This window comes from Saccostrea echinata, unplaced genomic scaffold (assembly GCF_033153115.1).
Source record: "Saccostrea echinata isolate AGI-Se365-2 ecotype Australia unplaced genomic scaffold, CSIRO_AGI_Sech_v1 ptg000040l, whole genome shotgun sequence".
Lineage (NCBI taxonomy): Eukaryota > Metazoa > Mollusca > Bivalvia > Ostreida > Ostreidae > Saccostrea > Saccostrea echinata.
Window position 1 is genome coordinate 4,732,708 of NW_026889789.1, and position 27,757 is coordinate 4,760,464.

A 27,757-nucleotide genomic window follows, 5' to 3' on the forward strand; every position below is an offset into this window, starting at 1 on the left:
ATGACAATGCTTTATTTACAATGAAACAGATTGCACTTGACCAGAGTCATACAATGGCCCAAATATTCAACATACACAGTGGTTTTAGGAAAATCTAACAATGAATATAAATACCTTAATTGCTAGCTTTTCATCACTTTCAAGAATGATCACACATTTTCACCCCTCCTACCCCCCCCCCCCCCCCCCCCCACTCTCCTAAGTAAATCAAGCCTGAAGCATACATATGCAAGGAGAAAACAGTGACTTAAAAAATGAAAAATTCATTATTTCAAATATATCAAATACTGAATAAGAATTTTCAATTTCGAATATTTTTCATACAATCTCAATATAATAAAGAAATAAAGTTCAAACTATCAAGGAAAAGACAAGCTTTATGTAAAAAAAAAAAATATGGTAAAATTCATAAGAAAAAAGTATACATCAGAGGCCACTGTTTTCTGTTGTCTATATGGGTCAGATTTCACTTCCTGTCACATGATAAAGTTCACTTCCTGTCATGTGACCTACTGCTGGCTTGCATTATGCTGCATTGTGTTAGGTAGGGTTGGACGTTCCTCTAATTTATCATACTCCAAATGGAATTCCTTTGCAACCCTTCTCCAGTTCTGTACATCAAAGAAATAATAGGTTCCTCGCTCATAAGTTGTTGCCTTCATCACAGGCTCCACCCCTGGCGCCCTCGTGATCCACACCCTCTCCTCCTTATGATAGCGCCAGTCTCGTGTGTACCTACATTGCAAAAAGGAAAAATTCTAAATCATTAATAAATGAAGTTTTCCCAATATATTTAAATTCTCACTTTCTGTTTTATACTGTTAGTGCATTTTCAGTCATCATTTTCATAATGTAGTACTCGGGTTCCAATCCCATTGTGGGACATGAAAACCGGTCCTTCAGATGAGACCAAATAAATCTAGGTACCATGTCACAGTAGGTGCTGGCAGGAAAAAGATCCCTCACTGCTCAATTGCCCTGAGTGCCAAGTATATGTCAAAATTTGCAGTCCTCCACCCACAAGTGGTGGTGTCCCCATATGAGTGAAAAATTATCGAGTGGAACGTTAAACAATAAATAAACAAACAAACAAACAAAACTCATCATCAGGATCCCATTAAACGGAGAACCCTAGGGTGTCCTCTTTGTAGAACTGCTAGTCATCCTACTGCAAAGTTTTATTTATAATTTTTGTGATGACAAGTCATCAACCTTTCATTGAAAGCAATACACATGTACCTATATAGTAGTCCTGGAATTTCTCAAATATATGTTTCCTTCCCTAGCTATGACAGAATATTTTCATTTCCTTAATCCTGACCTACCAGTATAAGTGTCACATTGACCTAGATATTAAGTACAACAGAACTAAGACAGCAAAAAAGATGCTAATTATGTTTATGTCCAAATTATACAATGTACAATAACTAACTGCCAAATAATTACAAATGTGTATTGACATAAAATCCTCTACTGATAAAAACATTTTTTAGAAAGAGCTGGGTTCACTTTATCCATAAAACAGCCCTGTTCATAAACCAGTCAATTGACCAAGACCCAGTGTCCCATTTCAAACATTGATATAGAGACCTTGTGCTTTCATTTCCATAAAAAGGTACCCTCTGAGAGGGCAGATATTCTTCTAATATTCTTTAATATAATTCAATAACTATGCATTAAGATAACTGGCTGTATAAGCCTATGAAATCTTTTTCTTGACAATAGACAAACCACATGCAGTAGAACTCAGTAATAATTAAAGAAAAACTCATACACAAAGAGGATATATTATACAATTAATTACCCCTTATGCGGTCAACATGGTAAAATAAGGACCCAAGACCTGGCCCACGAGGTGACCTGTCCTGACCGAGGCCGCGTAGCGGCCGAGGTCAGGTCAGGTCAGCGAGTGGGCCAGGTCGAGGGTCCTTATTTTACCATGTTGAACTCATAAGGGGTAATCAATTGTTTCATTATACCGATATAAGTTAAGGCAATTTTTGTAAGCTTAATTACTAAAATAATCAATTACATGTATAAGACCTACGAACTGTTATCAGTGTTCCATCGGGATCGGGATTCGCTTGTGAAGTTGTTTACTTTTCGGCTGCTAGTCTTGTAAGTTTTTGCACCGCCGATTTATTAAAACACTCTGTGATTGTCAGTAACATTGCATTTTTATAAATTCACAGATACCATTCCCGACTACAATGACAATCTGGTGCAGACTTTTACTGTACAAGAGAGCCCAGTCTGCGTTCGTTGAATTTGACATTGTATTGTAACGAAAGTTAATTTCAATGAAAACGATAAATGTTATGACGCATCTAAAGGCCAATCGTGTTCCTTATCCTAAAAATACTATACATATTTTTATAACGGCAATTTTTGTAATGTACAATCATTACTGTATGCATATTTTTTTTAAAATTTGAATGGAATTTGGATTAACAGGTCATTTTTAGCGGTCATTAATTTTATTGACCGGTCATTATACCCCACGTGCAATGATTCCTAGGTCATTATTGCTGTAAACGGTACTTTTTGGAGTCATTATTGAGTTTAAAAGCCTTCTAACAAGCCAATCAAATTTGAGTATTCTTAATAGAGGTATAATAAAAACATATAATGAGTGCCATCCCAAAATGCTATGTTGATTTGTAACAAGAAGTGGTATCTTTACTCTCTATATAAAAACTTGGCTTCTGTGCCATAAAAACATTGGTATGTTGCTCTCGGACCATATTCACAAATAATAAATTAGTAAGCTGGTCAGTTAAGTTTACAGAGACCTAAACAAGTGGGATATTTTAGCAAAGAGCAAAGTTATGTAGAAGAGACAGTTGGAGAAACAGTCCTACGTGGAACACACATCAAGTTTACATATCACCCAAAACTTCATTTGCAGGGCAGGGAATGTAAATTTTTTATGCCCCCGGATCGAAAGATCCCGGGGGTATATTGTTTTTGTCCTGTCTGTTTGTTTGTCTGTTTATCTGTTTGTCTGTTTGTTTGTCTGTTTGTCTGTCTGTCTGTTGTCAACTTTAACCTTGCCCATAACTTTTGATTGGTTGGAGCTATGACTTTCATATTTCACATGTGTATTCCTTGTGACAAGACCTTTCTTTGGGTACCATCATATTTGACCTTGACCTTGGAGTTTGACCCACTTTTGCAAAATTTTATGAGACTTTAACCTTGGCCATAACTTCTGAACAGTTGGAGCTTGGGGTTTCAAACTTCACATGTGTATTCTTTGTGACAAGGCCTTCTTTTGGATACCAACAACTTTGACCTTTTGACCTTGACCTTGGACTTTGACCTACTTTTGAAAAACTTTAACCTTGGCCATAACTTTTGAACAGTTGGTGCTTAGGGTTTCAAACTTCACATGTGTATTCCTTGTGACAAGACCTTCCTCTGGATATCAACCACTTTGACCCTTTTGACCTTGACCTAGGAGTTTGACCTACTTTTGAAAAACTTTAACCTTGGCCATAACTTTTGAGTGGTTGGAGCTAGGGCTTTCATACTTCACATATGTAATCCTTGTAACAAGACCTTCCTTTGAATACCAACGACTTTGACCTTTTGACCTTGACCTAGGAGTTTGACCTACTTTTGAAAAACTTTAACCTTGGCCATAACTTTTGAATGGTTGGTGCTAGGGCTTTCATACTTCACATATGTAATCCTTGTGACAAGATCTTCCTTTGGATACCAACCACTTTGACCTTGACCTTGACGTTTGACTTTTATTTAAAAAACTTTAACCTTCACCATAACTTTTGAACAGTTGTATCTAGGTCTTTCAAATTTCACAGGTGTTTTCCTCGAGACAAGATCTTTCTTTTGGTATCAACATTTTTTATCTTTTGGCCTGGATTTTGACTTGCATTTGAGAAACTTTAACCTTCAACATAAGCTGCCATACGGGGGCATCAGTGTTTCACAAACACATCTTGTTTTGTTTGTTTTTTGTTTAACGTCCCTCTTGAGAATTTTTTACTCATGTGGAGGGCTGCAAATTTATACCTAATATGCTCGACACTTAGGGCCATTGAGCAGTGAGGGATCTTTATTGTGCCAACACCTACTGCAACACAGGACCTCGGTTTATAGGCTTCATCCGAAGGATGGGTCTCCATGTCCCACAGTGGATTCGAACCCGTGACGTAAGGATTAGCTCCTTACTTCGAGACTCTAGAGCAGACACTCTAACCACTGCACCATGCAGGCGATGGGAATGTAAATTAATCACAAGTCAAGATGTCAGGGATTTATCTAGATGTTTAGTTTGACTACTCTTTACACTTAAAGAGGGGGGGGGGGGGGGGAATCTAGACTTCGGCACTGGACATGTCAATATACATGTACCAATGGAGTCTGGGCATGCCCCTCTGGAAATATTCATTTCTAGATTTAGCACAAATAAATATATTTCAAGTATCACATGCATGTTTCATCAAGATATCTTCTATAACTAAACATAGGTAATCAGAGATTACAGAGCTCACCTCAACGAATGTTGTCTTTAAGTAAGTCAAAGTCCGACACTAAACTAATAATCTAGTAATGTGCATCCCTAGATGCAACATTTATGCAATTTTGGTTTGATAGGGCTTGCAGTTACTTGGGAATGGACTTACCTAAAAACTTAAAACTAGTCACTCATCCAGAAAATGTAAGTCAAATCCAGAATCTGAAGCAAGTTTGAGAGTGTTCATCCCTTGATGCCTCATCCATGCAAGTTTGGTACAGATAGGCCTTTAGTTACTTAGAAATGAGATCTGCTTCAAAAACTTTAACCTGGTCACTCATCTGGAAAATATAGATCAGATCCAGCATCCAAAGCAAGTCCAGTAGTGTGCATCCTTAGGTGTATCTTCCATGCAAGTTTGGTCAATATAGGACTTAAAGTTACTTGGAAATGAGATCTGCTTCAAAAACTTTAACCTGGTCACTCATCTGGAAAATGTAGATCAGATCCAGCATCGAAGCAAGTTCAGTAGTGTGCATCCTTAGATGTATTATCCATGCAAGTTTGGTCAACATAGAACTTAAAGTTACTTGGAAATGAGATCTGCTCCAAAAACTTTAACCTGGTCACTCATCTGGAAAATGTAGGTCAGATCCAGCATCCGAAGCAAGTTCAGTAGTGTGCATCCTTCGATGTATTATCCATGCAAGTTTGGTCAATATAGGGCCTATAATTACTTGGAAATGAGACCTGCTCCAAAAACTTTAACCTGCTCCAAAAACATTAACCTGGTCATTCTTTAGCTGAAATTGCAGCATCTGAAACCTTGACTCCATGTATCTCCTAATATAGGGCATAGAAGTACTTGAAAAGAAAACTGCTCCAAAAACTTTAACCTGGGACGCCAACACCGACGCCGAGGGTATTACATAAGCCCCCCAACTTTGGTGAGGTGAGCTAACAAGAGGCCCATGGGCCACAATGCTCACCTGAGTCAATATGGCCCTGATGTTCTACGTCAGTAGATTTCTCCCATATATTCATATATAAAGCTTTGATCGCCTGTTCTAGGCATACCTTACCCCCAGGTGCCATGTTTTGAATGAAATTGAATATAAACCTTCTGAGGATGCTTCTATATTCATATAACTAATCATGGTTTTGCTGTTCTTTAAAACGGAATTGTAAAGATGTCTAACACCCTACCCTGGGAGGGGGGGGGGGGGGGGGTTCATGATTTGAACAAACTTGAATGTACACTACCTGAGGATGCTTCCATATCAATATGACTAAACATGGCTTTGTTGTTCTTGAGATTGAAGAAGATTTATCTTAAAAATATTTCCTATATATGTTCTTTTGTAAAACTTTGATCCCCCATTATGGCCCCACCCTACTACTTGAGGATGCCTTGAACAAACTTGAATCTACAATACTTGGGGATGCTTCCATATAAATATGACTAATCATGGCTTTCCTGTTCTTGAAAGATTTTTAAAGATTTTTCCTATATATTCCTATGTAAAAATTTGATCCACAATTTTAGCCCCACCCTATCCCCGGGGGTAATGATCTGAACAAACTTGAATCTACACTACCTGAGGATGAGTCCATATCAATATGACTAATTGTGGCTTTGTTGTTCTTGAGAAGAAGATTTTTAAAGATTTTCCCTATATATTCCTATATAAAAGTTTGATCCCCCATTGTGGCCCAACCCTACCCCCAGGGGTCATGATTTGAACAAACTTGAATCTACACTACCTGAGGATGATTCCATATCAATATGACTAATTGTGGCTTTATTGTTCTTGAGAAGAAGATTTTTAAAGAAATTTCCTATATATTCCTATGTAAAACTTTGATCCCCCATTGTGGCCCCACCCTACCCCCAGGGGTCATGATTTGAACAAATTTGAATCTACACTACTTGAGGATGATTCCATATCAATATGACTAGTTGTGGCTTTGTTGTTCTTGAGAAGAAGATTTTTAAAAATTTTCCCTTTATATTCCTATGTAAAACTTTGATCCCCAATTGTGGCCCCACCCTACCCCCTGGGGTCATGATTTGAACAAACTTGAATCTACACTATGTAATGAAGGTTTCACATAATTTTAAACTTTTCTGGCTCAATGGTTCTTGAGAAGAAGATTTTTAAAAGATGACACCAAATTTTCACAAATTCTTAATTATCTCCCCTTGGAAGAGGGCATGGCCCTTCATTTGAACAAACTTGAACCCCCTTTACCCAAGGATGCTTTGTGGCAAGTTTGGTTGAAATTGGCCCAGTGGTTCTGGAGAAGAAGTCGAAAATGTGAAAAGTTTACAGATGGACGGACAGACAGACAGACTACAGACAAAATGTGATCAGAAAAGCTCACTTGAGCTTTCAGCTCAGGTGAGGTTAAAAATGGAATTTTGACATATTTTTTTCAAAAGGGGAAGATACTGTTTACCGGTAGTTAAAACAGCATTCATCTGATAAATGCCTGGATGTTGTCTGATTTATTCACATTTGTTAAGAATGTCAACTCCTTACAATATCTCACTCAACAGAACAGTATGTGCTTTCCCAAATGACAAAGCAAAGGACTTAAAAGGAAGTATTCTATGGGAAGAATTTAAATATAGAGCAAGAAAAGGGCTTGACACTTACAGCTCTGCTGCTGCCGCCAGTTGTATAAAGTCATTGCCATTCATATAGAATAGAAAGAAAAGTACGTCCTCTCCATAACGATTCAGTTTGATTGGTGCAAGCTGGAAAAAAAAAAAGAACAAGAGGCCCAAGGGCCTTAACGGTCACCTGAGTATAATACAACAATTTAGAAGTTAAATACACTGATAGATGAAGCATTGTTGCCCTAGCCCTAGCCCCCCCCCCCCCCCCCTCTCCTCAAGAACCCCAAAAACTGAGGCCATATATTTAAAAATTTTGGAAGAGGCATCCTTGTCTATCATAATCATGCACTTAGTTTGTTTAGATAATCTCCAGTAGCAGAGAAGAAGATTTTCAAAGAATCAATGCATTTTCACTATATAATCAATAGAGCCCCGCCCTAACACCAGAACCCCTGACCCTGGGGCCATGAAATTCACAATTTTTGAAAAGGCATCCTTATGCATCATAACCATGCATTTAGTTTGTTTAAATAGTCTCCAGTAGCAGAGAAGAAGATTTTCAAAGAATCAATGCATTTTCACTATATAATCAATAGAGCCCCATCCTAACACCAGAACCCCTGACCCTGGGGCCATGAAATTCACAATTTTTGAAAAGGCATCCTTATGCATCATAACCATGCACTTAAGTTGTTTAAATAATACCCAGGAGCAGAGAAGAAGATTTTCAAAGAATTAAAGCATTTTCACTATATAATTAATAGAGCCCCGCCCTAACACCAGAACCCCTGACCCAGGGGCCATGGCTTTCACAATTCTGAAAGAGGCCCACCTCCTCATCATAATTATGTACTTAGTTACTTTATTAAATACCCAGGAGCAGAGAAGAAGATTTTCAAAGAATTAATGCTTTTTCACTATATAATTTATAGAGCCCCGCCCTAACACCAGAACCCCTGACCCTGGGGCCAAGAATTTCACAATTTTGGAAGAGGCACTCTTGCTTATCATAACTATGTACTTAGTTCCTTTATTTAATACCCAGGAGCAGAGAAGAAGATTTTCAAAGAATTAATGCATTTTCACTATATAATCAATAGAGCCCCGCCCTAACACCAGAACCCCTGACCCTGGGGCCATGAATTTCACAATTTTGGAAGAGGGCTCAATGCTTATTACAATGATGCCAACAGTTTGACTGCTTCATGTCCAGGAGTAAAGAAGAAGATTTTTAAAGATTGCATTAGTTTTGGTGGTTTTAGCCCCACCCCTCAGGCCCCGGGGGGGGGGGGGGGGGCAGGGACCATGAAATTTACAATTTTTGTTCCCCATAGATGCTATATACAAAATTTGGTTGAAATTGGTTGAGCGGTTCTAGAGAAGAAGTTAAAAATGTTCAAAAGTTAACGGACGACGACGGACGAAAACAGATAGCAATAGGTCACCTGAGTGACTCAGGTGACCTAAAAGCAGAAATATATTCATTATTTTCACATAATTACATGAGACCCTCAGCTTGCAAAAAATCAAAAGCCTGAAAGGCTTCAATGACGTCGAAGAAGAAAAACAATTTCAAAAGATCTTTTTGAATTTGAAGATAGCAATAAGTCAAGTGAGTGACTCAGGAAACGTAATAAAAAAATAGTTTAAACAAAAAATCAAAATTACAGTCTGGGGCCTTATGTCATGGTCCGAATGGAGCAGGGTTCGAATTGACCAGACACCGTCGAATATGTTCATGTTTTTTCAGTCAGTTGAAGAACTATGAAGGATTTCATGAATTTATATAATATTTTTTTCTAATTGCCAATGTCAATATTAGTGATTGCATCTAAACTACAACCAAGACTCTGTTCTGTTACAATTACGATCGAGTTACGATCGGGCGTGGTATACGGTATACCGGGAAATTGAGGAAATGGAGAAATACAGCAATACTGGTCAATATCATCGGTTTTCAGGATAGAGTTGGTTAGAAGATTGTATAAGTAAAGCTAAGATTTAGAAATTCAATCTTTTCAGTCTTGTAGTATTCGTGTTTATGTAATTTTGTAATTATTTTACCTCCTGTTGTGTTGTTTATGTTACACGGTTATCGTTCCGAAATGTTATTCATGTCATTCAACGCACCCTTTCTGTAGAAATTCATCCGCAACAACCATCACGTTTTTCTTGTGTGAGAATAAAACATAATATTGTTGTTTTGCAATAGAATTAATTGCAGATATAATTGATGCAGTTTTATTTTCAAGCTATTATTCATTTTGAGCGTTTTCAAAGAAATTGGTTTATAGCTATTGCTACTTTCTATTGCGGATGCATCGACTGACACATTCGGTCGCGTACATATCCGGTCACGATTTCAACTGGGCGCTTGCTAGATGACGTTCGAGCTCCAAGAGCTCGACGTCATAAAAATTCACTCTTAAACATATTATAAAAGGTTATATATACAAAAATAAACTGTTCATAAAAATTTGGTATCACTCATAAATACCAAATTGCCATCTCGCAAGAATAAGGTACGTGTTGTGAAAATTTGCTGATTAACAGCAATATTCCCTGATAGGGGTTTTTCCATCTGTACAATTTATTTGTATCATAATAAAACACAATTAAGAGCACTTCATATTTTCTTTCCAAGAAGAACATGCATAATACTTGATCATACATTCATGCCATACGTTCAACATCATGTTCCAATACACCATATCATTGCACTTAAGAAGATTTTTTTCAAAATAAACAAATCCAATAGGCAGAGTTAACCAATTTAATCATAATTCTGATAAAGGGTTCATTGCTTGTTGATAATAAAGCAAACAGTTGCCTGTTGTCTGATGTTTAAAAAATTTCTCAGATTCAATGAATTTTCAATTAAATTTAATAATCTTCAAGATTGGATAAACTTTGATGGTTATGGCTTCACATCTGTGGAAAATCAACAAACTGTGAAGATTCTCCCCAAATTTCACCATCTTTGTTCCCCCTCATCCAAATATAATGCAAACCAAAAACTGCTTGAAATTGTTACAGCCATTTTAAAGAATTTGAAACACAAGATGGATGGGGAACAGATAGAAATAGTTCACTTGAACTATGAAGACTTCAAATTTAAGTTTCAAATTAATTTTTCAATACTCAACATTTGAATATGTATTTAAAGGACCATTTGTATGTTCAAGTAGAAAAGTGTTTATTTCCTGATGTTTTTTATTTTCCTGTTGGAAAGAGTACCAGTTCAAACTGGTAATGGTTAATGAATATTTTTTTCAAAACTAACAACTGCTTATGAAGTATTTGTGAATTATCTAAAAGAAACAAACTTAGTAAGAGGTACTTTGTAGATACTGCAAAAAGACTTTAATTTCAATGAAACTGCAGATATTATAGTTTTTACCAAAAAGGTGTAAAATAACATTCTGAGAAATGTCATTACATGTAAAAGTTACAAAAACATTTTTAGTTTAAAAACTGTTAAATACCCAGTAATTATATGAGTTTCACATTTCTCACTTACTAACACATGCACCATACATGAAATACTGTAAAACCAACTATTACTCATAACAACATTTATTCCAATTAGTCAGTTTGAAATCAATCTGACACTATAAATTTTCATGACTGAGAAAATATTCTACAGAATTACTCCAAAAGATTAAATTCAGCCTTGTATATCTTCATGCCAATAATCCACCTTCTGAATGAAATTTGTGGAGAAAAGTGTATGTGCTTATGTCTACTATAAAATGTACGTATCAAAAATCGGGGCACTTCAATCTTTTGGAGCACAAGCATCTGGACTAATGAAGCTTAGACGTTAAATTTAAATGCTTCCCAGCAACAAAGGTGGGTCCAGCGCCGGTGCAGGCCCCCATTTGAATTTTTTTGTACATGTATACAGAACTTGTATATATATAACTTGTATTGTATATATTTTGTACATGTATATAGAATATGTCGATTTTCCTAAAATCAAGGGGAAAAAACTTATTTGTAAGAATTTGTCACCGAACCCACAACAGGGTTTTGCCCTGGACCCACTGGGAGCTTCAATGCAACTCCCAGTCCCCCTTTTTTCTACTGCACCCATCATCCCCACCCCACTCATTACGAAATTTCTGGATCCACCACTGAGCAAGAAACATTGGCAAAAGAAGGTCAGAAACTTGTGGATATTTCTTGCACATTCAATGAAATTGGTAAAGTTACAGTAAATATTGTGTAATAATCTCCTCATACAATTATACATACCTTATCTCTAAGGAATATGTTAGTTAAGTACTCCGATGGCACATGATAATCTAGGAGAGAAAGAGAGAAAAAAGATATATTACATGTAGCATGATTAGTAATTCATTTTAAATGCATTTAACAAAGAATTTTTTTTACATATAAATCTGTTACATTTGTAGTCAAATTGCAAATTTCAAATCAAGGGCTTGATTTTTTTAAATAATACCAAAAACTGTATCAAATATTTATTTATTAAAATTTTTAGGCAAATATGTTTCAGTCTTTCCAAGTTACTGAAACATGCAAATTGAAAGTGACCTAGATTTGTTATAATGACCTAGATTTTGAAGAATAAGATGATCAAGAATTGCATCTACATAAAAATAAAATTTAAATCTAACTTTATAACACTGTGTATTTATAAGAATAATCAAAACTATGATGGAAATGAACATTATCAAATTCTATCCATGATATTATTAATAAGTGATTTTATCATTATACTTTAAACTGATTGATGAAAACCATTCTGATGGAGCGTGAGAATCAATTACGAGTCAAATCTTTCCAAGTACTTTACAATTACAATATTGTACTGATCTCATGAAACACACAGTCATTTATATGTTATAATAGCCCCATTATTTCCAAACTTAATGGAAATGTTTGATCTTTTAAATCAAGGAAGTAACACAAATGTGTATTGAACAGGCCGGTGACACAGGTTGTTACAGCAAACTATTTACAATTTCTCTCATCTTCCCAAAATATTTTTTTTCAAAATGTAATGACACAATTATGATGGGTGACCAAAAAAACAAAATATTTTTAATTGTTTGAAGATCATGCAAGTGATATCAAAATAATTTATTTCCCTCTAAATGTGCATAAGAGTTACAAACAATTGCTCGGACTTTTATTAAGTGTTTATTTTCATATTACTAATTAGAATAGATATTAAGATAGCATCTATTTCAAGGGGGTCCTAACTGTCATCAAGTAAAGGACATTTGGATGAAAAGGACTTCTGGAGAGGACAATTTTTTTTACCAAGAATTTTTATGTCTCAGTGTTGAGAGAAATTTTTGGGGGGATGCATTTTTTTTTTAATTTCTTGCTTTCATGCAGTAAAACACACTTAAGGTTCATCGATACTCTGATAAGAGAGATAACTCTCAATGACATAATTAATTAGTCTATTATTCCTTTATAAATTTGTGAAATTAAAGTGTCCTTTTTGTCCAATTTTGACCTGAAAGCCATGTTATAATTGTTTGTATTTTACTTAATAAATACATTTCCTTTAGAAAATCATAAGAGTTAAAGAAACATTTTATATGTGTGAGCAGAGGGTTTATTAACCTTAAAACAAAGTGACAGGGACAACTGAGTTTGCTATGTTATATTAAGCATAATTTGTTATATCCATTAAGTTCACAATATTTTAAAGACATGGGGAATGAAAATCACTCAGGTGTAAGTGTCAATTTATTATAAGCGTGTCTTACTGTAAATTATTGGGGGGGGGGGGGGGGGTAAATATGTAAAAGGTAAACTTTATTTAACATTAATTTATATAATAATAGAATTTACACTATAGTCTTTGACCTTGAATTCTGACTTTTTTTTTTTACACAGAGGACTGCTTCAACCTTGACCTTTCATTTAAGCTTTGTTCAAGTTCACAGCACTACCTATACTAATGCTTGAAATATGATTCAGATGGGACTGAGGGGAGATATATTATGCCCAAGACAAGGATTTAACACAAAGATATTCTTTTCTAATCTTGACCTTTGATCTACAAAACTGGTACAAATTTTTTGCAAACATATAATTAAAGTTGCCAACTCACCCAATTTCTTTGGGTTACATCTGATTTTTCAACCCATAACCCAATTATTTTTCATGAGACAATCTTAGCAAAATCGGGTATATAGTATAATAGGGGAGAAGGGACTTAGCGAGCCGCCATTAATTCCTCGGTGCCTTGCTTCAAACTCTCAAAACTTCAATTTTCATTAAAAAAAAATCAATGAAAAAGTTTTGCCAGTCAAAAGGCACAATGTTGTATTTTATCTTCTTAAATAAATCATTTTTCTTACTTCATTAAAACTTAGAAAAAAATATTTGAACTTCCAAGAACTAGGTTGCCATCATTAACCATACAGCATTTTTTCCATGAAATTTTCATTCAATACTTTGATTTTTTTGCTATTGGCATCTGTTGCACTCTGTCTTAGGGTAAAGTTTTAAAATATAACTGCTTTTGGTCATCCTCACAATATTTTAGTGCTTATTGTAAATAAAATAATTTTCAATACACAAATGCTTATTGTACATAATTATGCAATATAAGAGTATAATATAATTCTGGTAAAAATGCCATGAATGTTGTTAAATTATGGCCAACTTTTTACTTTCCAGAGGGTCATTACTCTGTTTTTTTCAAATGTATGAAGGCTGGCAAGTATGCCCATTATTTACAGACACTCTTACATTGATTTTTCTACACCCAATTTAGGTCCAAATATCGTCCCTTTCCCCTCTCAAAATTTACCGATTTTTCCCCAATTTCAGTTGCTTTTTCCCAAAAAATATCTGCTGGTTTTTTTTTTGTTATACTGAATTTTTTATGTACAACTTATCTAAAATGGAATGCTATCATTCTCAGTCATTCAAACTCTTAAATTAATGGTGAGGAATAGCTGATTATTTTGTGCATTTACAAGACATAGAAACAAACATGCTTTTGTGTAAATACATCCTAAGATGCATGTGAACTGACGAAACATAGCTTTATTTGTGAATCAATCTACTAGTAGTTTTACAACATGCATCCCTGATTCCACAAAAATTGAACTGTTTCTAGACCCGGCAGACGCAACTAGTATTGCAGAGAAATTGCATCAATATGATTACGGTAATTGATAAAGCTTTAATAATTTGTTAGAAAAATAAATTATTTGTAAAAAATCATGTCAGGTTATCCTATATTCAATGGTTATTACAAGAAGGATTTTCTCTTATGTCTACTATTATGACAAAAAAAATTTGAAATACAGGAAGGCCACATTTATTGAAAACTTTCAAAAATTAAAAAAAAAAAGTTTAAAATGCAGAATTGTGCCTAATTTGTTATTTTGTAGCATAAAAATTGTAACATTTACTTATATATTTTATTTTACCTTTCAATTAAGGTTAATAACAATTTTAGTGATTTTTCCCAATTGTAAAGGCCCATGCCACTTTTAAAAATTGTAGAAGAATCACTGCTCTATGGGTCAAGTTTGAGCAAGGTTGGACCAAGGGGAGAGAAAATACATTCTGGACAAGTGTTTCAGACCTACAGACAGACTATTCCCTATAGGGTACAAGCAGAGCAGGGACCTGGTAATTCTAATTACCTTCAGTTTTAATCATTAAACATAAGAAAATTACACAATCACCAAACAACCAAATGACACAGTTTGCGTCAAAAGACAGTTGTGGATTTGCCCTATAAGGTAAATTGTTCTCGTAATAGTCAAAAATAAGATTGCAGTGAAATCTTTTGTGCACACACATGAACATACATACAATCCTCTATTGCATACTAATAAAAAGTTGATATTAAGAAAGACACGAATACAAACCTATATCTTGAGGTCGACAGGGAGAATCTGCCCAGGGGGACTGAAAAGTACTGTAGAGATTTCTGTAAAAAAAATTAAAAGATTTGTGTCATTAACCAGCAACACTGACCTAATGATAACAATGGTTAGTTTGTCCTGTATACAGGATTTTTTTTTTTGCCCTTTCACACTTGCAATCAATTTTGCCCCATTTTAAATTGGATAAGACACAGCTTCTGTTTAAGAAATTATGGTTTTCTTTTAACTTCCCAAGTTTTAAATTCACACACTTGTGCTGAGGGCAAAAGGGGTGAAAATTAAACAGGGGCAAAAATTTCCCTGAATACAGTATATGTATTTAAATCAGAATATGGCCATTTACTTACTCTGGTGAGTTGAGATTTACTTACTCTGGTGAGTTGAGATTTACTTATTCAGGTGAGTTGAGATTTTCTTACTCTGGTGAGTTGAGATTTACTTACTCTGGTGAGTTGAGATTTACTTATTCAGGTGAGTTGAGATTTACTTACTCTGGTGAGTTGAGATTTACTTACTCTGGTGAGTTGAGATTTACTTATTCTGGTGAGTTGATTACTTACACAGGTGAGTTGAGATTTACTTATTCTGGTGAGTTGAGATTTACTTACTCTGGTGAGTTGAGATTTACTTACTCTGGTGAGTTGAGATTTACTTATTCTGGTGAGTTGATTACTTACGCAGGTGAGTTGAGATTTACTTACTCTGGTGAGTTGAGATTTAACCCTAACGTTGTGAGATCAATCCCAGGAGCTAGGGCGATGAGATTGTGGTCGTTTTCATTGGCTGCTCGGATGAAGGATAGAAGACCTGCCACTCCAAACTGGTCAGTTACCATCCCCGAGGGAATATTGGACACCATGCCTAAACAGATAAACTCACACTTCTAACCATCAGTTTATTTCTGAATATTCTGGGGGGAAAAAACAATTAATTACCAATTCTTCCTTGACTGAAATTAAGTACAAGTCAAGAAATACATGTAGCTTGCACTGTTTTTTAATACAATAAATCAATGGAAAATCAATTTTGATACTGTAAACCTACTTTTTTCCATGGGGTCATAATTCTGCGGAATCACAATTTCTCTTCAATCCGTGAGTACAAAATTGCGCAAATTTCCTGGATTGCCATTATATGTGTGAAATGCACATTAAGTATGATGTAACAAATTTCCATGGAAAATTTGTGACTGCGTACATAGCGTAAATTAATCTCACACAGAAAATGGTACACTGTATGCCTACAGCATCTGTAACAGACTGCACAGGTCTGCCAGCTTTCTTTTATTTACTTATTTATTGTATTGTTTTGTAGTATAATGTTTCAAGGACTCTCACAATGAAATATGACAAATGAATACATTTTTTTTGGTCCAAAAATTAGAATTCTTTAGAAATGTCTCACAATTTAATATTAATCAACTTAAATACATCATCACTGTAAATAAGTCCCACTAACCATCTGCGTGGGTCTGTATGCCTCGTTTTGACTGGTTTGTCTTGTCACCTGGAAATTTTCCATCTTTCAAAATTTGTTCATTTGTTGACGATGACGATGAAGCGCTTGTGGGCTGAAAAATAAAAAAGAAAATTGTGATTTGAAAATTAATGTTGACAATCTTAATAGCAACATTAAGTTCTTCAAAAGGAAACAAAAGGCCTGACGACTGCTATAATCAGCTGAGAATCATGCAAAAAACTTGACAAAATCTAAAATCTAAAGGTGCCAAATTTATTTTCACCAAGTACAGAATATCAAGTGCTTGCAGTTTCCATGTACAAAAATATGCAATTCCATGTAAATCAAATTACTGAATGAAAACTTAATGTTAACTTCCTAACAGTACAATGGGTTTGTGGCTTGATCTTGGTCTGAATAAAAAGATTTTATCTGATTTAAGAAATACATGTACATATATTAAACTTTAGACAACATTACTACATAAATATAAAATATGACTTACCGTTTTCCTGGCTGTGTCATTTGATACACTTGAGGGTGGATCTGGGGGAAAAAAACAGGGTGTTCAGAGATTAAAAAACAAAAAAAAACAACAACAATGCTATTCTGATCTTTAACATACAGATGTAAGTCTTTATCGGTCTTTATCAATCTCAAGAGAAGAAACTGTGTTTCTTAATTATGTACAAAGTTTGAAAACTGAATACACTACAACACTTAATTTGTATGTTCAAATAAAATAAGTTTTAATTTTTCAAATTATTTCAACACAGAATTCTGTGTTGCATACATAAGAAGGGTGGGAATAAAAAAATATCTGATATTCCTTCATACTTCAAAAGATTGCTTTTTCTAAACAGTTATTCAATCATTTTTCTATTACTGTAAGAGATAGATATTGAACTTTACATGCACAAAGATGAAAACCAAGTGAAGTAGAAATATATTCTGCCTTACTCTGTGCCCCAGGGAGGGCGGGGAAATCCTCCTGCTGGATTTGGAACTCGGGGGCCGTCTCCGCTACCGGCTTACTCACCATCCCCACTACAACGAAAACAAACTGAAGATACCAATATACCCAATTGGCCATTGTTAAGTCAAATCTACCTTTTAAATAAATCTTACAGCTTCAAGTTCTAAAGCCTCTATTTTTAAGCATTTGTCAAAATGAGGTAGTTTACGTGATTAAATTTTCAATAATGGGGTACATATCTTAGCATTACACAGGCTTTCTACAGTGCAAATCCACAATTGCGATAAAATATATGAATGCTCACATTTATGGTAAATATGATGTGTATTATTTTTTAACTTAATCAATGACCTACAGTTCCGATTTTTAAGACACTAAATTACATGTAGGTATGCATACAATACTTCATTGATAACATCTGGGACTGAAAAAATTAATACAAAAATATCTGCCCATTACTTCACATTTTGTTAAAAAGAAAACAGATAAAAGACCTTAAATCCTACTTGCAGAACCATAGGAAATGAAATTGAATGATTTCCTTCAATCTGACTGAGATCCTACTATCATAGTATCAAAATAAAGAGCAGTTCTCTTTACATTTCGTACAGGTATAAATCTTCAGGATTTGGTAAAAAACAGAAGGACGGGTCACTTAGGCAGCAATTATAATAAGCCTTAAAAATTTTCATGATACAGTAAATTATGTCACCTTGGCAGCTCCAATTAAAAAAGAAATGTTAAATAAAAATTAAATCAAATTTAAAATCCTTTCCCATCCAAATGGACTTTTTCTATATATATATATATATATGAATACATAATTCCAAGTCCCAAATTCATCAATGCCAAAATGACCCTGACCCTCTGCAATGAACACATATTCAAACCTACCACCATACTGACCGTAATTCCTCACGGAAGAAATCGGCGTAGATGGAAGGTTCCTGTTTCCTAGAGTGGGAAACTCTGACAAATCTAAACCGGGCTGATCTTCTGTACCAAATACTGTCAAAACAAAAACACAAAGTCAACACATACATCAGCATACTAAAAACTATCAAAACAGAAACACACACAGCGTGAACAAGGATATAAGCCAGTGTACTACAACCTGACAACTGCTAATTACATGTTTACATGTATGTATAAACTGCTAAGCTACATTCATAGTAATAAATTACTGTAAATGTTCAAGAACTTTTGTTCTGCATTGTACATACACATGTTCATGAACTTCTGGGTTGTACTTACACATTTATGAACTTCTGGTTTGTAATTACACATGTTCATGAACTTCTGTTCTGCATTATATTTACATATATTCAAGAACTTCTGGGTTGTACTTACACATGTTCATGAACTTCTGGGGTGTACTTACACATATTCATGAACTTCTGTTCTGGGTTGTACTTAAACATATTCATGAACTTCTGGGTCGTACTTACACATGTTCGAATCTTCTGTTCTGGATTGTACTTACACATGTTCATGAACTTCTGGTTTGTACTTACACATGTTCATGAACTTCTGGTTTGTACTTACACATGTTCATGAACTTCTGGTTTGTACTTACACATGTTCATGAACTTCTGTTCTGGGTTGCTGTACACTGTGGAGTACTTGCTCTGTCGGTTTCCACTCTGACCAAACACAAAGTTGTTGTTAATACTGGACATTGAAGCACTGAAATGACAAGTAAAATCTCTATCAGAGAAAACACACACAGAAATCACAGACAAAATGTGTAGAACAACACAAACCACAAACATGACAAGATGAGAATCTGCATTCAGCAATGACAAATTTCTGTTTCTGTAAATTATTACAACTGTGTCATTTTTTACCTGTTCTGTAATTGCTTGCTCTTTAACTTACCTGTTCTTTAATTTTTTTCTCCATTCTGTAATGTACTTGTTCTATAATTAATCTTTTATGTAATTTACCTGTTCTGTAACCTACCTGTTCTGTAATTTAACCGTTCTGTAATTTACCTGTTCTGTAATTTACCTGTTCTATAATTAATCTTTTATGTAATTTACCTGTTCTGTAACCTACCTGTTCTGTAATTTACCTGTTCTGTAACCTATCAGTTCTGTAATTTACCTGTTCTGTAATTTACCTGTTCTATAATTAATCTTTTATGTAATTTACCTGTTCTGTAATTTACCTGTTCTGTAATTTAACCGTTCTGTAATTTACCTGTTCTGTAATTTACCTGTTCTATAATTAATCTTTTATGTAATTTACCTGTTCTGTAACCTACCTGTTCTGTAATTTAACCGTTCTGTAATTTACCTGTTCTGTAATTTACCTGTTCTATAATTAATCTTTAATTTATGTAATTTACCTGTTCTGTAATTTACCTGTTCTATAATTAATCTTTTATGTAATTTACCTGTTCTGTAACCTACCTGTTCTGTAATTTAACTGTTCTGTAATTTACCTGTTCTGTAATTTACCTGTTCTATAATTAATCTTTTATGTAATTTACCTGTTCTGTAATTTACCTGTTCTATAATTAATCTTTTATGTAATTTACCTGTTCTGTAACCTACCTGTTCTGTAATTTAACCGTCCTGTAATTTACCTGTTCTGTAATTTACCTGTTCTATAATTAATCTTTTATGTAATTTACCTGTTCTGTAATTTACCTGTTCTGTAATTTACCTGTTCTATAATTAATCTTTTATGTAATTTACCTGTTCTGTAACCTACCTGTTCTGTAATTTAACCGTTCTGTAATTTACCTGTTCTGTAATTTACCTGTTCTGTAATTTAGGCATGGACTGACTTGTTTGACTCTGAGACATGACATTTCTTTGACCTCCAATGGCAGATATCATATTTCTGAGGAGAAAAAAATACATTAGTGACTACAATACCTGACAAACCTATTCTTAAAATTCCATGTAGAGTTGGAGCGAAAGACTCCCATTAATAATGTGCTCAATAAAACAAATCAAATTGAACACACATTACTTAATTGAAAAATACAATCAGTTGGGTTGTGTTCAAAATAATAGTGGCTATCTAGGTCTACACACAACTATGATGAACCTTCAATAGTATGACAGCCTAGCTGTAACAAGTATAAAATTCACACAGTGCATTTCATACACTTAGATATCAAGCCTAGCTGCTAGACTAACATCTATTATCTTGAACATAGCCCTGAATATTTAATGAAATTACTATGTTGGTTGATTGACATTATCTGATTGACTGACATTCCATTGCTGACTGACATTTTTACCAGGTTGACTGTCATTATCTGGTTGACTGACATTATCTGGTTGACTGACATTATCTGGTTGACTGACATTCCATTGATGACTGACATTTTTACCAGGTTGACTGTCATTATCTGGTTGCCGACACTATCCGATTGACTGACATTCCATTGTTGACTGACATTTTTACCAGGTTGACTGTCATTATCTGGTTGACTGACATTATCTGGTTGACTGATATTCTATGGTTGACTGACATTACATGGTTGATTGACATTACCTATTTCTTTGACACACCATGGTTGACTGACATTACCTGGTTGACTACATTACCTGGTTGACTGATATTCCATGGTTGACTGACATTACATGTACCTAGTTGACTGACATTACCTGCTAGGTGAGGGCTGCTGTTGTGGTTGCTGTAGATTATAGGGCAGGTTCATACTTGTGGGTGTGGAGCTACTACCCCTAAACTGGGGCCCTGACACTGCCCCTCTCTGAGGTAGGGCTGCAAAGTTTCCTCCCAGGTTGGCATTTGTACCTAGGCCAGAACTTCCACCTATGTCAACAAAAAAGGCATGAAAATAGGGCATTGTATTCTGTCATAAGTATGTTTACAAACAATTACAGAATATTTTATTCAAGTGGTCACTTTCCTCATTTTCCAAAGGTGGGTCCTTAACACAGATTTGACAGTATATTTGGTCACATGAAGAGTTATGTCTCTTAATTCAGAATTGTATTTACCAAGAAAATGCATGAAAAATAAATCAAAGACACTGTCATGATTATATATATCTTGTGCTGTCTAAAAATGAAAGTAGGAAGTACCTTGTGAGTAGAAGTTGGACGGCCCGAATCCTGTAAGTTGTGAGGGAGACTGTGACATCATCTAAGCAACAAATATCAACAGGATAAACAATACGTAGCTGTGGAAAACACTAACTGATCAATTTTCAAATTTCTGTTAGATAAGAAATTCTAATTTAAAAACCTCTTCAACTGTACATCCTACATTTTTATTAACGTAGAATCCTAGGGTTAATTTAAGGTAACATTCACAACATTCAAAATTTTGCTGGAATCTAATCTTATGATTACCTATCTAACAGTTTTAGTGTCATACTGTCAGAGCTTCAACCCACAAGAAAACACTACTTACATCTCTATCAGGCCGAAACACTTTGGCAGAATTTGACATGGCACCCTGTCCAAGATCTAGCTCTCCGTCATCATCAATATTGAGTGCAAGAATCTGAAAAAAAGTCAAATCTTTGCTTAAACTGTAAGTCAACCTAATTCTGCAGTACTAAAATTTCATGATTTGTAAGAACCAGTCGGATGGTTTTAATTTCAAGCTATATCTGTGCGTATGTGTCTTGTGACAGATACTTCATTTACTGTATTATTATGTGACCTGATAACCCTAATTTACCACAGTTTTAATTTCATGGAAATGTCATAAACCGTGAACATAGTAAAGTAAAATTTATTGGTTTAATGTCCAAATCTACAGAAAATGAATGTGGTGCTGTAAATCGGTTTTTGTTCCTGAGAACATTATTTTTGCATAATTATACAGGACCGTCTGTTTGCCAAAATTGCATTCTCTAGTCTAATTGTATAATCAAAGATTTTATGCTACAATGACTGAAATTCATGAAAATTTCGTGTTGCTTATATATAGTAAATATCTCTCATGAAAATAATATGTCCAGAGAAATTTGGTGGTCTACAGTTCTTGCAATATTACATTGACTTCTAGGAAAAGTTTAAGCTGGTGTTATAATAAGATAGAGATACATCTTTCATTGCTAGAAATTTCAGAGCATACAAAACTCACATTTTGCTTGGGTGGCCCTGGGGGCATTTGTTGACCCAGAATCTTTCTGGACCCTGGGGATAATTCCCCCGTCCCCTTTCGGCTCAAGCCGTACCTGAAACAGACAATCAAATTTTCTTCTCATCTGATTTTCTTAATTTATAACTTGAAACCTGTATCTTTGTAGATGAAAACTTTTCTCTGTACTCTCAAATGCTACTAAACATCAATTTTCTAAAAACTCTTGTCAAGAGACAACAGTGAACTGAACACAAACAACTGACTGAGATTAATCAGACATGGTCAAATCACTTCCATATATAACATGCACTCAACATAAAAACTGAGGAATTACATAGATGTGGTCACAAAGCATTATGCTTTCTTGAAAAACTAGCTTACCCTTTTAATATATTCCATGATGAAGACCTAATATCACATGTAACTGAATAGCTCAAGTAGATACTAGATATTGGTCTTAGCACTTACCTCCCTTAATTTGACCAACTTCGTTGAATTGATGTGGGTGCACAATTAACACTTAAATGCAATGACTACAATAGTTTTCTCTTTTTAATTTGACATACGTAGTTCAATTTCAAAAGTTATCTTAGAGTGGTCTCATGATCTGTATTTATAATAAAAAAATACAAAAAAAACCCATAGTATTACAGGTATTGTGAAATCACTATATTTCTAAGGGGTTTAATTTTTGTGGATTTTGTTGATATTTATTACCCCCGAAAATGCAATCCCAAGGAGTATTGATCTATTAATAGACTATCATTACTCCTTTGAAATTGCTCCTCCATCAAGGAATTTTGGTCTATAAAAAAGAGCCCCATCAAATAAAATGATTCCACAGTATAACGACATATAAAAAAAAACACTGGGTCTGACGAGAGCCAACATATCTATATGGGGGATACATCAAGAGGTTGGGTCCGTACTGTGCAACATTATGGCATGATTAGTCTCGTGAGCAATTTGCTCCCCTGGGCAAAAGTGCATGCAATGGAAAATGAACATGATGAAGTCATGCAGTTTTTTTTTGCACAAAATGAACCATAAAAAGCTTGTTTTTTCTTGCCTAGTTCCAAGTTTGAAATTGTCACAGAATGTCTATTGTCTAAACTGCATGCAAATTTGTACATTGACGTAAGTATTTGTGAAATTTTTTTCTCTCAAAATGCAGTATGTGGTATATATTGTTCAGTGTAAAAGTTTGGGATGATTTTTTTTTTCAGTTAAAATGAAATTGAATTCATAGATATCATGTATGTAGGTATACATGGTATAAGCTTTTGACTTTTATAAACATGACAACTGTCTCATAACAGAATAGAAAATCTAAAATGCTGTATCTGAAAAGAACAGTCTGTAGATATGTTTCATACAACTATACAGAAATTTCACAAAATTTTGACATTTACAGAATTTGTGTAATAACATGATGAAGAAATCAAATATCAATATCTTCAGCAATATAGTTTTAAAAAAAAAACAAAAACAAAACAAAACATTTCCATGTATTTAACAATGTTTAAAATAACTGTGTTGTTGACGACTTTACATTTTTTACATTAGGAAAAGCAAAATCAAATCATTTAGTTCATTTTTAATCTTTAAAAATTTAAAACAGAAACTAATTCCCAGTTAATTTAATTGTATAAAATATAACAAAGAGATTAAGAAGAAGCCTGATGTATAAATACCAAGAAATAAGAACAGACTATAAACATGGTAAATAAATCATACGAAAAGACATTTCCCTGATTTTGGCTAACTATGCAACCATGTCAGAATACTAATTTTGGGCAATCTTGTAAATGTGCATGTTGTGACAAATCCCTAATTTTGAACATCCCCGTATAATCTTAGACATATAGCAGTCTATAATTTAGTAGAATAACCTGCAAACATGATGAAAAAAAAACCTACTTACATTCACCCTAATAACTTAAGTAGAATTTATGCTTGTTTATCATAAAACTGTCCTTATAAGACAATCCCTTATTTTTAGCCTACCCTGTAACTACGTGAGAAAGCTTATTAATTTTGGACAACCCTGTAACTGTGACAGAATCAAACTGAAAGGGCTGAGTCAATACTTACTGTGTGTTCCATGATAATTGGTCAGTCATAAACCTTCTAAATAATAAATTATAACATTACTACAGATTTTCTGATTCGGTGCAACACTAAGAGATATTTCCAAGTACTTCATCATGTGTAAGATATATATATATTTACTTTGTTTGTTTTTTTTTTCTGAACTTCACTGAACATGTTTTCCCCATTAAAGATTACTCTAAGGATATGTCCCTATTTCAAATGATTGGCTATTTCTGATCACTTACTAGGAGTGAAACAGTTCACCCTGATATCGATTTACCACAGTATTTTTTGTCAATTTGTTTTATGTACAGTGATGTACAAAATCTCATGGGTTTTTTTGTTTCATTTTTCCATCGGGATTGCTATTTGGTCAGGTTTGGCATTAGTAAAAACATGCTACACAGCATGACTAAAACTGTAAATGCGATTTTTGAGGACTAATAGTTTGTAGAATAATCTCTAATAGTCAATTTATTCTGATAAATTTCTTCTATTCAATTTTCACACATGTATATTAAGTTATGAATTTTAGTGAAACAAGACTTAACAGAACTTTGAATTTGTTTCTTTCTATCAAAATATATTGAAAATAATCAAACCATGACAAAATCATACAATATGTATTTATCACGAAGAAAGCATATTGTTTCACCCCTATGACACTTATTAATGTTTACCAGACCCTATTTTAAAGCAATAGATTTATATTCACTACTCAGGAAATATCCACAGCATGTACAGTAAAACCTCGTTATCTCTAACTTGATGGGACTAAGAGAAAACTTCGAGAAATATCTGAGGGTTCGAGATATCGAGGGTAAAATACTTAAGAAATAAGGTGTAGGACTTCCCTATTACTTTGACATATCCATGGTATTCGAGATATCCATGTTTGAGATACTGAAGTTCAACTGTACGTTTTTCCCCAACTGAAATGTTTTAACCAAATGACTTACTGTCCTATGCCAGAGGACATATTAGTGTTTTCCAGGGGATTACGGAAAGCCATGGCTTGCTCGTCTGGTATCATTAAGACTTGTTGATGGTTTTTATTCCAAGTCTGCACTGGTGTTGTTCTTCAAATATGACAAAACTTAAACTGGTACAACTGAAATTATAATATAATTGTGAAATTACTACAAAAAGGCATTTAAATCTTTTTCTTCAAGTCATGAACAGCCAAGAAGTCATGTCTCAAAGTTGGACAAAATTCTACTTATTTAATCATGCAGCTGCAATCAAACAAAATTCTCTTAATATTGCATTATCCTATTAATCTATAAACCTGTACCTCTTTTCACAAAAAATCTTCTGATAATTTTATATCGTAAGAGAAATCTTATGAGTTTATTCCTTTTCACAAAAATTCTTAAGAGATTCTTATGTGTAAAATTTGTCATAACTTTACGAGAGCCCTAACCCTCTTGTAAGTATTTTAGAACCGATTTCATTGTAAAAATATAACTGCAAAAACCAAAATACACATTTAATTGAACTTTTTTAGGCAACTTTGAATAGCATTTTACATTTTTCACAAGTATTGGTTGAAAAAATCAAATGAAATATACTACAAAATATTAACGATGACAGTTTCGTATGACCTACTTTTCCATCAGACTTGTGATTGTGATGTCAGATTTCAATTAGTTAGAATATTCTAACTGTGTCTCGGGACAGGCCCTCACCACAGTTAGAATACGTCCCATATACTTGCAATGTAGCAAATCGGAGTGGATCCACTCCGAAATGATTCTGAAGAATACAAAATGAGTTGCACTGAAAATAACTACCAAATTAATCAAAACAAACCTTTTGAGATTGTGTATGCCTTTTAACCTAAAAATTAATCCATATTATATACGAAAATTCAACTCATTTTCTCAACGTTTTTTCCTCGCTTCAAATTTAACGCCATGTTGACATTCGGAACTCTCTGGATTCTTCATAGAAAATGCACAGAGTTCGAGTTATCGCCCGTGTTTATTTTGCTACATTGCGAATACACGGAACAAATTCTATCGTTAAACCGGGTCCGTAGGACAATATCATTTTAACGATAGAACATTCTATCTAGATTTCAATCTTTCTTGCTCCACAATGGATTGCATTCGAATTTGTTGTCAATAGTGTTTGTTTCACTTACAACAAGTGTTGAAAACTTACCTTCATTTTTATTATCATCCATTTATTTAAGGATTATAAAGCACATTGAGATCGTTGCTAGGAAAGAAGTCTACCATAAGCAGTAAAATCTTAAGTTCAATTTGCTACGAATGTGTTTGTGAAAAGCACTTAAGATTTTTAAAGAGATTCTTATGTTAAAATCTTGCACAAAAACTTAAGATTTTTTGTGGAAAAAGGCTAAGGAAGTCACTAACAGGTTGTGACCAGTAAGAGTCTATTAGGGGATATTATCATGATTTTAGCCAAACAGGACATAAAGTACAAAAAAACAAAAAAAAAATCATTTTGATTCAACTATTGTAAATTTATAAGAAACATACATTGAATATAACAGCTTTAAGCTAGTAATTAAATTTACCTATTACCACTCACTTGATGAGATTGACCCCAAAGATGTTTTATGGATAAATGTCCTAAACATGCTAAACAGTGGGGATTCAGAAAATAGTTGTTGCTTTATGTGCATGTTATGCATTCTGAAGTCCAAGGATTTATCATCTCCAAAGCTAAATGTTTTTTTTTTCACCGTAAATTTATATCCACTTGGGTTATTAAACCCCAGATGGGCTTTTATATTTATCCCATTTGGACTATTACTTCCAAACTGACTAATGTGAACATGATCTAGATTAGGTCAATTTAATGAACATATTTACAAGGATTATCAGAGAACTCTATTGATTCGCATTTAAATAAAATAATGAAATCTATTTCAAATATAAAAACAAAGCTTGCCTTGTATTTTATGAATCATTAGAACATATAACAACTTCGCTTCGACCATATTAAAGTCCTTGACCTTTCATGGAAAATAAACCGATATTTCTTGCGATAAACTTAAAAGTAGTCATAATCGTATGAATTTTTAACTTACCTAAGAAAGAATAAGACAATTTTTGAAACTACATGGTGAAAATCGAACAATAATATTTTTAAAAAATGCACTTTTATCACTGGCTTTTCTCTGA

General features: G+C 34.0%; 1 protein-coding gene across 4 annotated transcripts; it reads right to left on the reverse strand.

Moving 5' to 3' along the window:
• Positions 1 to 226: 226 nt before the first annotated feature.
• Positions 227 to 27,757, reverse strand: LOC133200571 (CCR4-NOT transcription complex subunit 2-like). 4 transcript variants are annotated; one of them, XM_061336352.1, is made up of 18 exons: positions 27,664 to 27,757; positions 25,562 to 25,713; positions 24,603 to 24,638; positions 22,509 to 22,602; positions 21,828 to 21,920; positions 21,497 to 21,557; positions 21,056 to 21,224; positions 20,196 to 20,279; positions 19,006 to 19,115; positions 18,336 to 18,437; positions 17,414 to 17,500; positions 16,959 to 16,999; positions 16,454 to 16,565; positions 15,697 to 15,856; positions 14,978 to 15,039; positions 11,361 to 11,410; positions 7,141 to 7,241; positions 227 to 735 (listed from the first exon to the last, which is right to left on the reverse strand). In XM_061336352.1, exons 2-18 carry the CDS (start codon positions 25,633 to 25,635, stop codon positions 510 to 512), a joined length of 1,662 nt encoding a protein of 553 aa, XP_061192336.1. In that variant the 5' UTR covers positions 25,636 to 25,713; positions 27,664 to 27,757; the 3' UTR covers positions 227 to 509. The 4 variants fall into 4 exon arrangements, with proteins under 4 accessions (XP_061192336.1, XP_061192335.1, XP_061192337.1 ...); XM_061336351.1 differs by having other exon boundaries at positions 18,324 to 18,437; XM_061336353.1 differs by lacking the exon at positions 24,603 to 24,638 and having other exon boundaries at positions 18,324 to 18,437.